The sequence below is a fragment of the Vidua chalybeata genome, chromosome 25 (genome assembly GCF_026979565.1).
Source record: "Vidua chalybeata isolate OUT-0048 chromosome 25, bVidCha1 merged haplotype, whole genome shotgun sequence".
NCBI lineage: Eukaryota > Metazoa > Chordata > Aves > Passeriformes > Viduidae > Vidua > Vidua chalybeata.
The window spans coordinates 3,457,892-3,474,054 of NC_071554.1; the positions used below are offsets into that span (position 1 = coordinate 3,457,892).

The window sequence follows — 16,163 nt, forward strand, 5'->3', positions numbered from 1 at the left end:
GCAGTGCCAGCCCCCTGGCCTTGGTCTTTGCCACCTCCCCAGGTGCTGGAGGGCTCCCTGCTGGAATCAGTGTGATGAGCACAGCTCTGCTTGCCCCGAGTGGGCATGGCAGGGTCTCAGCAGCTCCATGCCTGGCAAGTGCGCGAAGCCCCCTGCACTCGAGCACGTGCATGCGGGTGTCTGGGTTTGTCACAGCCCGGTGAGCAAGTTAATCTCAGGCTCCCTGACACGTGGAATAAAACTGCGATCCCATAATGGAATTCATTCGTCTTCCTGTCCAGGCAAAGAACAAGCCCTCCACTGCCCGCTGGGGCTGGGGCTGGGCCAGGCCAAGGTGGCCAGTGCCCAGCTCCCAGCTGGGGGTTCCTGCCTGCACCCACCCTCCTCCCTGCCATGGGACCAGACTGGCACTGGAGCGGTGTTCCTGTGAGAGCAAACCCAGAAAGGTGCCAAACACTGGGTGCCACAAAGTGTTCTCTTCCCAGGGGACGTCAGCCATGTCTGTGGGGGCAGCTGGGGTCACCAAGGAGGGTTGAACTCCCTCAAGGTAATCTGGGGTCCTGTTGTGCTGGAGGGCAGGCATAGCACTCATGAGGGGGGGAAAGAGAAACTGAGGCAGGCGGTGGTTTTGGAAAAGGGCAATCCAGGTGGCATGAAGGGGACAGGGGAAGATGTCCCTCTGTCCTTGTGTCTTTCTGTCCCTGCAGCTCCTTCTCCACTGCAAATGCCTTGGCCAGGCCTGGAACAGAGGACCCATCCCAGGGACTCTTCAGGGATGGCAGCAGTTGGGGTAGCCATGGGGGATCCCAGCACATCCCCAGGGACTGCCTCGTCCACAGCCATGGGTACAAGTAATGGGGAAAATCTCAGGAGTCTGAGCAGGGTAGGAGGCCACAGGGTTGACATGCTGCTCTGTGCCTCATTTTCCCTCTGGCACCCATGTTGAGGCCACCCCCAGGCAGGAAAGTAGCCCCATGGCCAGTAGAAGAGGAGGAGGAGAAGGAGGAGAAGGAAGAGAAGGAGGAGAAGGAGAAGGAGAAGGAGAAGGAGAAGGAGAAGGAGAAGGAGAAGGAGAAGGAGAAGGAGAAGGAGAAGGAGAAGGAGAAGGAGAAGGAGAAGGAGAAGGAGAAGGAGAAGGAGAAGGAGAAGGAGAAGGAGAAGGAGAAGGAGAAGAAGAAGGAGAAGGAGAAGGAGAAGGAGTGGGAGAAGGAGAAGGAGAAGGAGAAGGAGAAGGAGAAGGAGAAGGAGAAGGAGAAGGAGAAGGAGAAGGAGGAGAAGGAAGGAGAAGGAGGAGAAGGAAGAGGAGGAGAGGAGAAGGAGGAGGAGGAGGAGGAGGAGGAGGAGGAGGAGAGGAGGAGGAGGAGGCGGAGGGCTGCTCCTTCTTGGGCACACAAAGCCCCTTTCATAGGGGCTGAGTTTGGATTTCCTCTGCCAGCCCAGCACCTCGCTCCCTCCTGCCCTGCTAGCAACACTGTGGTCAGAGTGGAAAGCTGGCGGGTGGGACACCTGGGGGGACACAGGGACCTTCAGGTGGCTTCATCCCTCACCCTGACCATCCCCATGATTTTCGCCTCCTGTCAGCTTTTAATTATACCCCTAATAAAAGTCGTTTTGCAGGGGAAAAGGAGCTTTGTTGCTCAGGAGCTCATCTGCTCCTGCTGCTCCTTTCCTGCTTTAAACAGTAATCCTCAGCTGGGGACACTGCAATTAGCCACCACGGAGCTGGGCACCGTGTCACCGAGGATTAGGGCTCCCTTTGGTGGGGAGCTGGGGGACTGAGCCCTGGTGTGGGTCGATGGCTCTTTGCAGGATGGGGTCTCCCCACTACAGCCCCCAAAAGAGGGGCACAAGCTTAAGAGCCCCTCTGAGCCAGGCATCCCCCAGCTGACCTCCTCTGGGCACCCCCTTCCCTGCATGGCATCAGTGCCACTGGGTTGTTTTTGGGGTGCACGGGGCCCACACAGCCCCTCTGACAAACCCCCTGGAGTCCCCCGTGCAGACAGACCCAAGCAGGTCACCCTTCCAGGGGTTGGGTGGCTTTGTAGAGTGTGACTCCGGGGACAACAATGGGGCTGGGAAGACCAACAGGAGCCTCAACCTGCACCTCTGCATGTCTGCGAACACTGGTGCCCATCCCCAAGGCCTTGTGTCCCCGAGCGGGGGTGAAGGGGGGAAACTGAGGCACAGGGCACCAGGTGCCCACGATGCACACACAGGTGGAGACAGCTTCAGTGACACTGGTGACTGATGTGACACCAGTGCAGTTTTGGTGACGTGGGACCCTCGTGCACGGTGCAAAGGCCACGTCTACAGCATGGCAAAGGGGTCGCTGGAGCCCTCGAAGCCCCTGAAAGGAGCCCGCACGTCGCTCCCGGGTGCCTCTCGCCAATCAGCCTCCTCCCGGGGCTGCAAGGGGAGCGCGGGCGCTCGTTAGCAGCCGCTCATTAAGAGCCCTCCGGGAGGATGAAGGTACCGGGGGCACCTGCACCTCCGTTTAATGAGCTGCAGCACCATTAAATGTTGGAGGGGACCTCGGGCACGGTGGGGGTGCTGGTGCGGGGGCTGCCCCCACCCCGACCCCCACCCAAAGCAGGGTGTGGGTCCCTGTGCCGGCGTGGCCGTGGGAAAGGAGGAACGCGGGGAGTTGAGTCATGGTGACGACTGCGACGGCAGTGGCAGCTGCTGCCGGGAACACCCCGAGGTCCCCACCAGCGCCGAGGGGCACCCTGGGGACTCAACCCCCCTCCAAGCCAGCACCCACGGGCGCTGCACAGAGAGGGTGACCGTGGCCAGAGCAGGATGGCAGTGCCGGGGCACGACAGTACCTCTGGAACCTCAAGGTGGGGACCTTCCCACTCTGGGTGCCCCTGAACTGAGAAGGGGACTGACATCCTGCCCCCAATGACCTCACCCAGCACCCAGAGCTCCCAGTCTAACCATTAAACCACAGCCTCACACAGCACTCAGAGGGGACCACCCGGGGGGGATCTCCCGGGGGCGCCCCACACGGGGACGATGTGTGCCCACCGCAGCGCCAGCCCCGCAGGACGCCTGGGTCCCCACGCTCCGCACCCACCCGCGTGGGGCTCTCCCTCGTTAATGTTTACTCGGGTTCGTTAGCGCCAGCATATCGCCATGGCAACGCTGCAAGCTGCGCGTCGCCATCCGCGCCACTGTCGTGAGGCTTGGGGACGTCCCCACGCGTGGGGTCACCGCGGGCATCCACCACCGCCACCCCCCCCCCCCCCCCGGAGATGTGGAGCTGGGGGACAGGGTGGAGAGCAAGGGGAGGGGGGACACACCAGGGTTCGTCATCTCCCTGCCGGGATGACATGGCTCGGTGTCACCCTGCCGGGGTGACAGCACCCGTTACTCACCCCCAAAGCGCCGCCGCCACGCCAGGGCTGCAGGTGTGTGCGGGCACTGCCAACATGCCTCGGTGCTGCATTATTTATAAACTGGAGGAGCAGAGGGTTCGGCAACAGCTGCAGAGCCCTCGCGGGCCACCCTGCCTGGCGTCACGCAGCCACTGAGCCCACTGGCACGGTGGCACCGCAGCCCCGGCAGCCACGAGGGACGATAGGGACAAGGCTGCCTGTGGGGCTGGCAGAACCACAGGGCACTCAGATGTCATCCTGGTGTCCCCTTGCATGTTGCAGGTGGCTGGGGCAGCACATGGGGATGTCTGGCGTGTCCCTGTGTCCCCTGCGCTGGCACAGCACCCCAACCTGCCTCCTGCCACTTCAACCTGCTCTTAACTACCCCAGCCTGCCTCCTGCCACTTCAGCCTTCCTCCTGCCACTCCAACCTGCTCCTGTCACGACCTCCCTCTTGCCACCTCAACCTCCTTCTTGTCACCCCAACCTGCCCGCTGTCACCCCAGCCTGCTCCTGCCTCTGCGTGACCTCACTGTGGATGAGCTGGGTGATGGCAGCAAAGGGGTGTCCCCGTGCCAGCCCCCCGTGGCACATGGGCGAGCCCCGGCTGCTCCGTGCACTGGGAGCAGGATGTGGCCCCAGCATTTTCCCCCACCATGGGCTCTGTTGGCTACGGCAAACAGGTTTTCCTTAAGCTTTGCAGAATCCACCCACCTCCTCCCCCCTACGAGTCCCACCTCCAGGCTGATGGGGAGAAGGAAGGAGGGGGGGTGAAAGGCTGAATTGGGGCTTTTAATTTTTCATTATTAATTTCCCATTGACACCGAGAGGCACCAGGGCTCTCTCAGCCGCCCCCAGCATCGCCCCCCGCGCTCCCGCGCGCTCTCCCGGAGCTCTGCACCGGCTGAAGCCGAGCCAGGCTGCCGATAGGATTAATTCTGCATGACTGCCCATCTCCGCGGGGGGATCTAAGACCCTCAGGCCTGCAGCAATCTTTAAAATTCCTCCAGCCCAACTTAATTCCCTCTTCCTGCAGAGCTGGCGCATCTGCTGCAGTCAGGCACGGAGAGGAGACGGAGGGAGAGGGGGGGACAACGGGCACCCAGCACCGCCGTCGACTCCGGCGCCAGGCGGTGGCCCTGCTATGGTGGTCGTGGTCCTGCATTGTCACTGTGGGGTCACCAAAGCCATGCCAGTCACCCATCCCATCCCTGTGGGTGGTTTGTACTGGGGATGGGGGAAACTGAGTCAGAGTGGGGCAGCCCTGGATGCAGGGTTCCCCCGCTTCCCCCTAGACAGGGGATAGACACAGCCCCCTAAACTGTTGTCACCTCCCTGTCCCTGCTGGGACTTCTCAAAGCAGGAGATTGATGTAAAAATGGGGTTTTTCATCACCTATGAGCTCTGCCTCTCCAAGCGGGTCTCATTCAGTCCCCCATCCCACTCTCACCTTCTGCTGTCCCAAAGGACACGCTCTCAGGGTCAAACATCCTCTGGGAGCATTCAGGACTCAAGATTCCCTGGATCTTGGGATGGTTCATTAGAAACAGAGCTACTGCTTGGGAAAAGCAGCACGGGGGAAAAGCCTCCCCTCCTCAGTCTCTCTTCCAGAGGACAAGCACCCAGTGTTGCCCGGAGGCCGCCCACACCCGTCCTCATGCCCAGGGGACACCCTGCCCGTCCGGCCACCTCCAAGCAGTGTCAGGACAAGGAGCCCGGCCGAGCTGGGGGTACTCCCCCCCAGGGCCCCGCCATGCACCACGGCAGCCTGGGGACGGTGGCATGTCCCCATGCTTTGAAGGCTCAGCCGCCGCCACACCAAGGCTGGCAGCCAGCGGGCAGAGCTAACCTTCAGGGGGTGATGGGGAGAGGCTATGGCAGGATGCAGGGATGGATGCAGGGATGGATGGATACAGCCACCGTGTTCCAAAGCCTGCTGCACCCACCATCCACCCAGCACCATGGCTGCCTTCCCGAGGTGTTGGCGTGGCCGGGTCCAGGAGAACCATCCCTTTTGCCTTCTTGCCTCCAAGTTGCCCAGCTCACTAGGCAGCTGAGGAGCGCAGCCCAGCCCAGCTGCTGGCGGAGCTGCGGATACATGCATTTAAATCACTTATATCTTTACTTTCTCCTGCACTGGCTGTGAGATGGGCTTTTTTTTTGCATGCGTAATTAGGGGGTGGAACAGATGGCGGAGGGTTCGTTTAAAGTAATGCATCCATTAAAATAACCTTCGCTGTCGGGGACTGCGCTCCGACAGGGGCCTGTTTCACCGGGGGTGGTGGGGAGGGTGGGGGGGCTTTGTTTGGTGAGGAGGGGTTGTTGGACATTGGGAAGGGGGACGGAGCGCACATTCCCTGTGGGATGCATCAACCTGGATCATGGGATGAAGGATACACCAACCCGTGTTGTCACAGGTTGGGAAGAGAGCTGGGGCCAAACTACGATCAAACTGGGGGCAAACTGGAATTGAACTGGTACTCTTCAGGGCTCAGTTTCCATGGCAATATGATGGCAGTGAGATGGTGGGGACGAAAAACCCAGGTTGGGGAGAATGCCAACAGTTCTTGAGGCTGGCATAGTGCTCGTGGGTACCCTGGGGTACCCTGTCCAGAGCTGCCCCCCGTGGGGACTGTGCCCACCTCTGCACCCCACCCACCACAGAACCCAAATTATGCCTGAGGAGGGCATTGCCATGCAGCACCAGCCATCTCTCCTGTTTCAAACCCCAGGTTCCTGGGAGAGGCAAGGAAGGCTTTGTTCAGGCACCGGAGGCGCGGAGGCCAGAGAAAGCAGGAGTGCCCTGCCAGCTCTTGTGTTTCACTCCCAAGGAATGCTGGGGAAGGGAGGGGAACACTGCTCCCTGCCTTCCCGCCCCGTTGGGCGCCCAGCCCGGCTGCAGGGTGCTGAGGCTGGGAGGAAGAGGAGGGATGAAGGATGGGGAGGCGGGTGTCGTGCAGATGCCGTGGTACCACCACGTGCAGCCGGGGCTGGCAGTGGGTGGGCTGGGGAGGGGGGGACATGCGATGACACACACCCGGGGTGACATGGTGATGCCAAGCACTGCCTTGGCTGGAGCAAATAATTCTGAGCAAGAGCTGCTGAGCAAATATCACACCCCTCTCTGGAAGGAAAGGAGGAGTACCCACTAAAGGAATGGAGGGGTACCCACTAAATTTGGGGAGTCCAGAGAGGCCAGGGAAGAGTATGGGGAAGGGTGAGAGCAGCAGTGGCGCCAGAGCCACCCAAGCATGTTCAAATATTTAGTGTGGACTTGCAAAGGTGCTTCTGCTGCCTTTAGGGCATTGCTGCGTTGGAAACATCAGAGAGGTGGGAACTGGGGGGATGGGGAGCAAATGCCAGGGATGTGCTGTAGGGGGGGTCTTTCTTTTCCAGCTGGGCTGGGAGGGCCAAGGCACAGGAGCCCAGGAAAGGCTGGGGTAAGCTCAGCTTTGCCCTGAGCCTGATTCCTGCCTCGTTGCCCCCTCCCTGGCCACAGCTCCCAGAGCCCTTGGGACTGCCTATCCCTCCATTCTCCTCCTCCTCCTCTTCCTCCAGCCTCATGAGCCTCACTGGTTCCTCACATTCCTGCTCACTGGCACCCTGGGGTGTCCCCAAGCACTGTCATGGCCTGGGGAACAGCCGGTGGCTCTGGCAACGTGGTGCGTGACATCTACAGCAGCGGTGAAGCGCCGAGGTTGGCGATGTCAGGTGCTGGGGCAAGGGACCAAAGGGACATGTGGGATAGCAGGGCCTAATGGGGACCACTGCAGAGGTGCCAGCAGCCAAGAGGGGATCAAGGCAGGATGTGAATCCTGGGGTGACAGAGGTCCCCAGGCCAGCAAGGTCCCCAGACTCTCGGTTTTGACCTCCCGCGCCCCACACATGCATCAAGGAGGAGCTGCTGTGCTGGCAGAATGAGGGACACTGGGTTTTGCCCCACTCCCACATCATCCTCCGGCCACCCAGCCCCTGCCCCACCACCCCCACTCCGCTCACTGATATGAAATTCCCCCTACTCACCCCTGTCCTCTCACCTGCCATCACCTCATCAAATGCCAGAGTCTCCCTTTGCCTCTCTGGGTGTTTCGTGAGCTCCCTTTGGTGCACCCCAGCACAGTGAGCTCTTCTCACTCCCCAGCCAGCAATCCGCCGGGAAAAACCGGTCCCAAAAACCTTCCCCACATCCGCGCCAGCTCTGCGGGTCTGGGGGGGCCGCGGCTGGCCCCCTGCTCGCCAAGAACAATAGCGCCTTGTTCCAGCCCGGCTCCGTCCTCTCCTCCCCGGGCAAAGCCCTGGCCACTCTCACCTCTACGTTCCTCTCGCTGTTTCCCGGCTCCCTCCTGCCAAATCCCTGTTCCCGAGTGCTTCTCCTCCCCGTGGGTCCATATTAAGCTACATTCTCCTTTCAGCTGGGTGGAAAACAGCAGTAATAACCATGTGGAGAGAGCCGTGCCCCCCACCTCCACTTCCCTCCCACTTTGGGGTTCAAATTTCATTTCAGCAAAAAAGCTTCCCCCGCCTCCAATTTCTTCCCCCAAACCGAGTCGCTGTCGTCGCGTCTGATCTCGGCAGGGGCCGTATGGATGCTCAGCTCCTCCTGGTTCAGGATCTGCTGCCAATCTGGACCTCGCAAACTGGTTCTCACACAGCTCCCGCGTAGCACCTCCCTCTCAGCAGTTATTGTCCCTCCTCAGCCACCCCAACTCAGCTCACTCTCCTGCCACCCTGCTCTCTTGTCACCCTTCCATCCTGTTTCACTGCCACCTTGCTCCTCTGTCACCCTGTTCCTCTGTCACCCTGCTCCACTACCATCCTAGTTCCCTGCCACCCTACTCTCTGCCACCCCTCTCCCATGGCACCCTGCTGGCCTGTTCCCCCGTGACCCTCTTCTCCCTGTCCCCCTGTTTTGTTGTCACCACACTCCATGCCACCCCGCCTTTCTGTCACCCCACTCCCAACACCATCCCCGCTCCCTGTGCCACTCATCTGGTGTTCCACAGGGTGCTCGTGCCCCTGCTTCTGGCTGGGCACATCCAAACCAAACTAAACCAAACCAAACTAAACCAAACCAAACCAAACCAAACTGCGACTTCACCAGGCAAGATTTATTCCTGGCATTTTCCCGGGGGGCCAGTGGGGCTGGCAGCTGGCAGGGAGCAGAGTGTCCCTGCTGCCTCCAGCCCAGCAGCCTCCCTCTTTCCTGCAGCTGAGGAGCTCATCTCCCTCGCCCAAGGCACTCCATCCTCCTCCAGATATTTTAGGCCCAGGTTTTGCAAGGAATGTTCAGGCGCTGAGCCCAAGCCGATGCGCTGAAGTCAGCAGGAGGCGAAGAGGGAAGAGGAAAGAGGGAAGAGAGAAGAAGGGAGAGTGTGCGTGGGGCTTGAGGCCCTGGAGGTGGCAGCGGCAGCTGAGGGATGGGATGGGATGGGATGGGATGGGATGGGATGGCATGGCATGGCATGGCATGGCATGGCATGGCATGGCATGGCATGGCATGGCATGGCATGGCATGGTGCTCCCTCTGCCTGGAGCTGGTTTAGCAGTGGGAAGGGCAGAGGATTGGAGCTGGAGGATACCAGAACTGCTTCCCTCTCCGTCTGAGAGGATCAATACCACATTCTGCCTCTCCTCTGTCTCCCCACATTGTGCCAGGCCAGGCTGCACCAACGCTCTCCCTCTGGCATGTCATGGGATTTGGAATGGGAAGGGGGATCCCCAACACTGTCAGTCCCCTTCACTTGGGAGGGGAAGGAGATATTTTTGCCAGGGTGGTGTGCCCCCTGCCAGCACCTGCCCAGACCCATCTTAGTACCCAGGCTCTCCAAGCCAGCCTCATCCCTGTACATCAATCTTTGCCTGCACACCAAACTCTCCCTGCGCACATCAATTCCTGCCTCTATACCAAACCCTGCCTGCTAACTAAACTCTGCCCATGCACACCAATCCCTGCCTGCACCCCCATCTTGTACACCAAATTACCTGCACAGCAAACCCTGCCAGCACACCAAGCTCTACCTGCACACCAAACCCTTCCTGCATGCCAGTGTTGCACCAAACCCTGTCCACACACCCTACCTGCACACCAAACCCTGCCTGCACAGCCAACACTCCCGACACTGCCCATGCACGTGCTGACACCTCCCACTCACACTCCCTTTCCTGCCTGCACCCCACTGACCCCCGGCATGGCCCCAAACACCCATACCCTACCCACCCTACCTGGTGCCATGCCGGCACCGGGACAGCTCATCACCCCTCTGAGCCCGGCTCAGCGGCCGGGGGGTTTCTCGCAGTGCCGAGGGAGTCCCCGGCACACGCCGGCCCCTGTCACGGCCCCGCTGGCAGGCTGCGGCCGACGTGCTCCGACAGGTGAGCCCCCGGGGCAGGGTTCCTGCCTGGGCCGGCAACTGTCCCCACCGGGCAGCCGGTTTGCCGGCATGTTCCTTCCCAGCACGTCCCTCCCTCCTTCCCTCCATATCCAGCCTCTCTCGGCCGGCGAAAGGGGGGAGCCGACAGATTTTAATGAGCTCCCCGGAGGCATCGCTCTGCACCCCCCATCCTCCCGCCTCTTCCCGCGCCCGGGAACCGATGCTCTGAAACACAACCCTCGGTGGCAAGCCTGGAAAAAAACCACAGGGCACATTTCCCCCCCGCCTTTTCCCTTCCCTCCTCGCCTCCCCCAGCTTTTTTTTTGCTCTCCTGCCGATGCCAAAGACCCAGCCGGGCTCTTGTGCTTTCACTCGCAGCTGCAGCTGCCGATTTTCGCTGTAAGCCCTTGTGCCTAGAAGGCCCAGAGCGAGGGATTCTGGGACGCGGTGATTGAAGACAGCACCAGCACGGAGACCATTGCTCAGACTTTCCCTGTCTGTCGCCCCAACGCTCAACCCACAGAGAGGGAGGGAAAAAAAAAAAAAAAAAAAGAAAGAAAAAAGGAGGAAAAAAAAAAAAAAGAAAGAAAGATGGAGAAGGAAAAAAAGCCCCACTGGACTGGCGCTCGCCCCTTCCCACCCACGCCATGAACACACTCCACCGTGCTGGCACTGAACACCCAAGCAGGGGCAGGCAGCACACGGGGATGGGGTGGGCCCCCCAGCCCTGTGACACCCTGGTGAACTCCAAATCCAACACCAAATCCCACCAGAAGTGCGCTGGATCCCTCCCACTGTTCAGCCCACTGTACATCACCCTAAAAACTCCCAGTGGGGAGCTAAGCACAGCCCAGTTATTTCCCTTTTGTGTTATTTTTAAGGAAAATAATAACAAGTCATCTTTCAAGCCACTGTCTGCAGCACAAGGTGAATATTGGGGTGTGGGTGCGAGGGGTGGTGGCAAATGAGCACAATGCCAGGTCCTCGTGGGAAGCTGAATGCTCACCACAGCACTGGGGCTGCCAGGATGTGCCCCAGAGCCAAGCAAACACCCTGGGAACATGTCACCATGTTCCCACTGCATGCAGAACCCCCGGAGGAATAAGGTTCCCAGCACCCTGGGTGTCCAGACATGCCTGGGAAGGTCCCGTGGGATCAAATCCTTGCCCTCCAGCAGGAGCACGGGGCCAAGGCATCGCTCAGCATGTGCCCTGAGGCAGAGCGGGAACAACTCCAGCCAGCATGGACGGATGGATGGACACGCGGTGGGGAGAGAGGGAACCAGGCTGTGACCCCATGCACCCCTGTGCCGGCCAGAGGAGGGGGTGTGCTGAGCATCTCCTGACCAGCTGAGCCCACACATCCCAAAAACCTCTCCCAGCATCACCGGCTCCCCAAGGACCGTGACCGGAGCACACGGCGCATCCCAGCGCCGAAGTTTGGCAGGCAGTGGGGTGGGGAGGGGACGGCAGTGGGGGAGGACACACATCTGCGGCGCATTCAGGGGCCATCCCGCATCCGGGCAGTCCGGCCACAGCCCAGCATCCAGCCGGCCGGCCCCAGGGGGGGAACGCTGCCATATCACCAGGCAAAAATCCCCCCCACATCCCTCCCACTCCTGTTACCGAGCCCGGAAGAAGGAAACAGCCCTCCCCACCGCTGCCCTGTTTACCAAGAGCTGGTTCCAAGCACTCGGGAGAATAGCAGGAGCATTTCAAGGCCCTGTTTCCACTCGGCTGACACACACTATTTATAGAAGCCCACAATTCTCCCAGAGCTTTCCTCGGGATCTCAGCAGAAATAGCCTGCCCCGGGTCTCTGCTGCCTCCTCTAAGGAGGCCAGGGCAGCGTCAGCCCCCCCAGGCTTCCCGTAACCTTCCACGGGCTTCCATGGCTTCTCCCCTGCCGGCCGCCCCGCGCCGGGGATGTCCTTGGCTACCCCGTCACCGCCACGGTGCCAACCCCTCTCCCCAAACCATCTCCACCTCCTGCCCGGCCGCCTCCCGGCGGGCACGCGGTAGCTCCGGCCGGTGTCCGGGAGGGAACGGGACTGGGGCTGGTGGGCTACAGGGGGGACACGCCAACAGCCGAGCGAAAGCCACCTCCCGCCTGACTGCATCGGAGCGCGGCAGAGCCCCGGGGGACTCGCACCGGGGATGGAGTTGGCCTATTCAGGTTACAGAGACATGGCAGAGCGGAATTTGGCGCCGCGCCATCCCTTCTCCAGCCCCCCCCCTCCGCCCTCCTCTTCCACCCCCCGCTCCCCACCACCACCACCACCCTCCCCTGCAAATTCCACAGCCCAGCGGGAGAAGCCAGTGTAAGGGGACACCTGGGGGGGCGAGGAAAGGGGGAGAGGCTTGGGAGGGGAGCCTCGATTCAGACCACGGGGCCCCAGTTTGGACCACGCGCCCCCGACTCAGACCATGCCGGCACCAGGGTGGGAAAGAGAGTGGGGCAGGGTCTGTGCCCGTCACCCCGGGGGTTCGCTTCTGCTCTCTGTCACGCCAGGATAAACCTGGAGTGACTCCACCGCACGCTGTGGCACACAATGAGCTCACTCTGCTGCTTTTGGGGAGCTCTCCTGGCAGCCACGGGCAGACGGGCTGGATGCACGAGGCCACCTGGTCGTGGGCACAGCCACGTTGTCCCCCCAGCACATAAACAAACGGGGACTCAGGTGTCTCCACCTGCGTCGGCCTTGGGGACATCAAACATTGAGGGTCTGGCGTCAGCGTGACCCTGTGGGGTGACTCCAGCCCCCGCCAAAGCCATCGCGGTCCCCCGTGGTCCCTGTCACAAGCACCGAGGGTCCGTGCGGGGCGGGGGGGGGGGGCGGGGGGAATAAATCAGCTGATCGATAAAAACAAATCAGAGGGGGGATGACAGGTACGGGAGTAACAACCGCTCGCCGAGCCCCGCGCCACGGACCACGCAACTTCACCGACAGGGCTGGGGGGAGCCTCCCGCACGCCCCTCACCCCGCAGCCTCCCGGGAGTGCCCCCCGCAGGGCAGCCCGCCGCTCCCCCGAGCCAGCCTGCCAGGGGAAGGGGGTGGGATGCTGTGCCCCGGGGGGTCCCCATGCTCTCCGGGGAGCCCCCCTAGCCCCCCGCGCTGTTGACAGGCTCTGCCTTCTAGTGGCCGGAGTCGGGTCTGACAGCTGTCACTCACCGCACGCACCCGGGGGGGGCAGAGCTGGGGGGGTGTCCAGGGGGAGGTGGCCGAACTGGCGGCGATGGCAGCCCCCGCGCAATGGGGGGCTCGCCCCGGGCCCCCCGCGCCCGCACGCCCCTCCCCACCACAAGTGCCATTAAACTCCGGCAATTTGGCACCAACTCGCCGCGCAACTTCAGCGGAGGGGACGGCGCGGGGGGGGAAACATGCACGCGACACGCCGCCTCCTCCCCCCCCGCTCTGCCCAAAGGGGGTGTCCCGTGTGTCCTCCCCCCATCCCAGCCCCACACAAAGGCGGGGGTCCCCGGTACTCACCCACCGGCTCCTGCGCTCCGCGCCCCTCGGAGCCCGCCCGCTTGGGGAGGCTCCTGCCGCCCGCCGGGGCTGCGTCCTGACCGGCCGCGGGGGTCCCGGAGCCCTCGGCACCGCTCGCCACCTTCAACGAGAGCATTTCCAGCGCCTCCTGCTCACATTCTCCCCAGGCAACTCCGCTCCTGCCAGCCCGCCCCCTCCTCCGTCCCCTGCCTGCTCTTTCCTCCTTCCCTCTCCCCCCCTCCACCCCTCTATTTTATTTTTTCCGGGATTTTCTCTCCCCTCTACCGCTTAGCTTATTTTTTTCCCCTTTTTTTCCTTTTTTTTTTTCTCCCCCTTTTTTTTCACCTTTTTTTCCCCCTTTTTCTCCTCCTCTTTTTTCTCCCCCCCCCCTTCGCCTCTCACACACACACAAAAGGCAGCGGAGCGGGAGGCGGAGGGGAACCGACCTCCCCTCTGCGCCTCCGCCGCTCGCCGCCTGCGGAAAGCAAAGAAAGACACAGCGCAGCAGAGCCCTGGCTTGCCGCTGCCTCCCCCCTTCCTCCTCCTCCTCCTCCTCCTCCTCCTCCTCCTCCTCCTCCTCCTCCTCCTCCTCCCTCCTCCTCCCTCCTCCTCCTCCTCCTCCTCCTCCTTCTCCAGCACCACCACCACCTCCCTCTCTCTTGCCTTCTGCCGCTCCCGGCTTTGTGGGGGCTGGGATAAAAGGGGGGGAGCAGAGCCGGCGGCCAGGCGCGCCCAGCCCCTCGCTTCTCTCTCCGTGCGCGGCAGGGACCGCGGCTCCGCTTCGCTCCGCTGTCAGCGGCACGGCCAGCATCCGGCACCCCGGGGAGCCGTGCAGCACCGCCGGGGCATGCCGGGCCTTGTAGTCCTTCCTTTCCCCCCCCTCTTTTTTTTCCCCTCCTTCCTTCCTCCCCCCCGCTTTTTTCTCCTCCCAGTCGCTGCGAAGCGCGCAGGGAGGGGCGCAAATGGGCGCGCGGCCGTTGAGCGCCGCTTTGGGAGGGGGGGATACTTACAGAGGGGGGATACCTTGGGGGGACACCCCGGGGGCAGGGTAACCCCCCCCACCCGCTGCTCCCACTCCCCGAGGTCCCAGTGGGATGTGCGGGGCATTGCTGCCCTCTCCCGGGTTGCACCCGCACTGCCCACCCCCTCCTTAGGGAGGCAGGATTTGGGCACACACGCCCCTCTCTGCAGCCCCCCTCCCCACAATCTGGGGTGCACGGGTTCATCGCCGTCTCCAAATCAGCAGCCCTTCGCCCTCACACACCCCCACGGAGCCAAGGGTGCCCATGGAGCCAATCACCTCCTTTTTTCCTTCCCCCCCCCACCTCCCCCCAACTTTTAACTTTTTTTTTTTTCTTAATCAAAAGCTCTATCTGAAACCAGGCAATATCCCTGCTGTTTGCTAACACCCTGCTCCTCCAATTTTTTTGTGTCTCCTCTTGGCCATGTGATAAAGGTAATGCCAGGAGGAAAGGTGGTGAACAAGGCCCCTCGGGACAGTGGTGGCACAGCAAGGAGCTGCCTCCCAACTTCCTGAGCATCTCAAAACCTCCCTCCCTGCAGCTCCATGGAGCATCTCCCCAGCACCAAGTCGCCGTCGCTGTTAATCTTCCTGGAGCTGGGTAGATTCAATATAATTAAAATAGATAATACCAGTGATGTTTGTTATGACATCGTGGTTTTGTGAGTGACGAGTGAAGGGTTAACTCCAGGGAATTGGGAATATTGCTTGGCTGCTAATAACACGTGAGTCATCGATGGAATAACACATGGGTGCAGGGAGAGACACAGCACCTGGCTTTACAGCAGCCCTTTGCCTGGCCTGTGAGGGGCACATTGGGGTTTCACGCGTGTTTTTGGATCAATGGGCAGCAAGGAAGGAATCTGAGCTCCAGATACACACTGGTCACCCCAGCTTCACTGCTAAACTGGGATGAACTGGTGAGCTGGGGTCATGCTTGAGAGCTGCCTTCCAGCTGGGACCTATTGGAACTGGAAAGGTGTCAGCTCCGTCCCCTCCGTGCACCCCATCAGGATCAGCGGGGCTGGATTTGGGACTGGTTGGATCTGCACACCCTGGATGAGGATGAGGAGCAGGCTGCCTTGCTCCTGGAAGCAGAGCAGAGTGGAGGCCTGGGCTCCAGCCCGGTCAGCAGAGGAATCTGCACACGCAGACAGGATCGCTGCAATTGCTGGTGGCTGAGTGAGCAACTTTGCAGGCTTCCTCGTCCCCTCACCCTGAATGTCAGCTATGAATTTTCTTGCTATTTTTAGGGATGGTTCAAAAAAAAAACAACCAACCACCGAGGAGTATCCCCTCCCTTCTCGCTTTGCAGGGCTCTGTGCCCCATGAATATTGCAAGGCTGTGGATTACTGTACCTGTGCAGGGACAGGGCAGGGAAGAGAGAGAGGTCATGCAAAACCCACGACATTGCAAGCAGAATGGGTTAGAATGTAAAAGATTTATTAATTTAATCCAAAGCATTAAAAGGTCATGTATTAATCAAAGAGATGCTTAAAACTGTCAAAGTCCTTTGTCAGGTTTGAAGTGCATCTCTATAGTTATCATAAAATATATATATCAGTCTGGCATGCAGCCCCAGGCAGGGCTGGAGGAGGATGAGGAGTTAAATGAGGTGTTTTCCAGTGGGGTGGACACCCCCACCTGGCCCTGCCAGATTCCCGTGGGTGCCCAGCACCCCCACACTGAACTGGGTGCCTTGTGGGTCATCCTGCTTATCCCCAGGCCTGGGTTTGACCCCTCTCACATCAGGCTCGTGCCCAGTGGTGGTTTGGGGGGTGTGTTTGGAGTCTGAGTTTGGGGTAGAAGTGAATTTGGGATTTGGGGGTTTGGGAGCGGAGTCCCCCATTTGTCCCCGTGGGCACAGGTGGCTCCAGCCATGGCAGTGGACATTGGGGCGGGT

General features: G+C 61.0%; 1 protein-coding gene across 1 annotated transcript in view; it reads right to left on the reverse strand.

Annotated features, from left to right (window-relative positions):
• AHDC1 (AT-hook DNA binding motif containing 1) overlaps positions 1-13,409 on the reverse strand; it is a 50,514-nt gene extending 37,105 nt beyond the window's left edge. Inside the window, exon 1 of the mRNA XM_053964657.1 lies at positions 13,239-13,409. Within this exon, the coding sequence (XP_053820632.1) occupies positions 13,239-13,374 (136 nt within the window). The 5' untranslated portion in view covers positions 13,375-13,409. The remainder of the gene's footprint in view (positions 1-13,238) is intronic.
• Between the last annotated feature and the right edge of the window lie 2,754 nt (positions 13,410-16,163).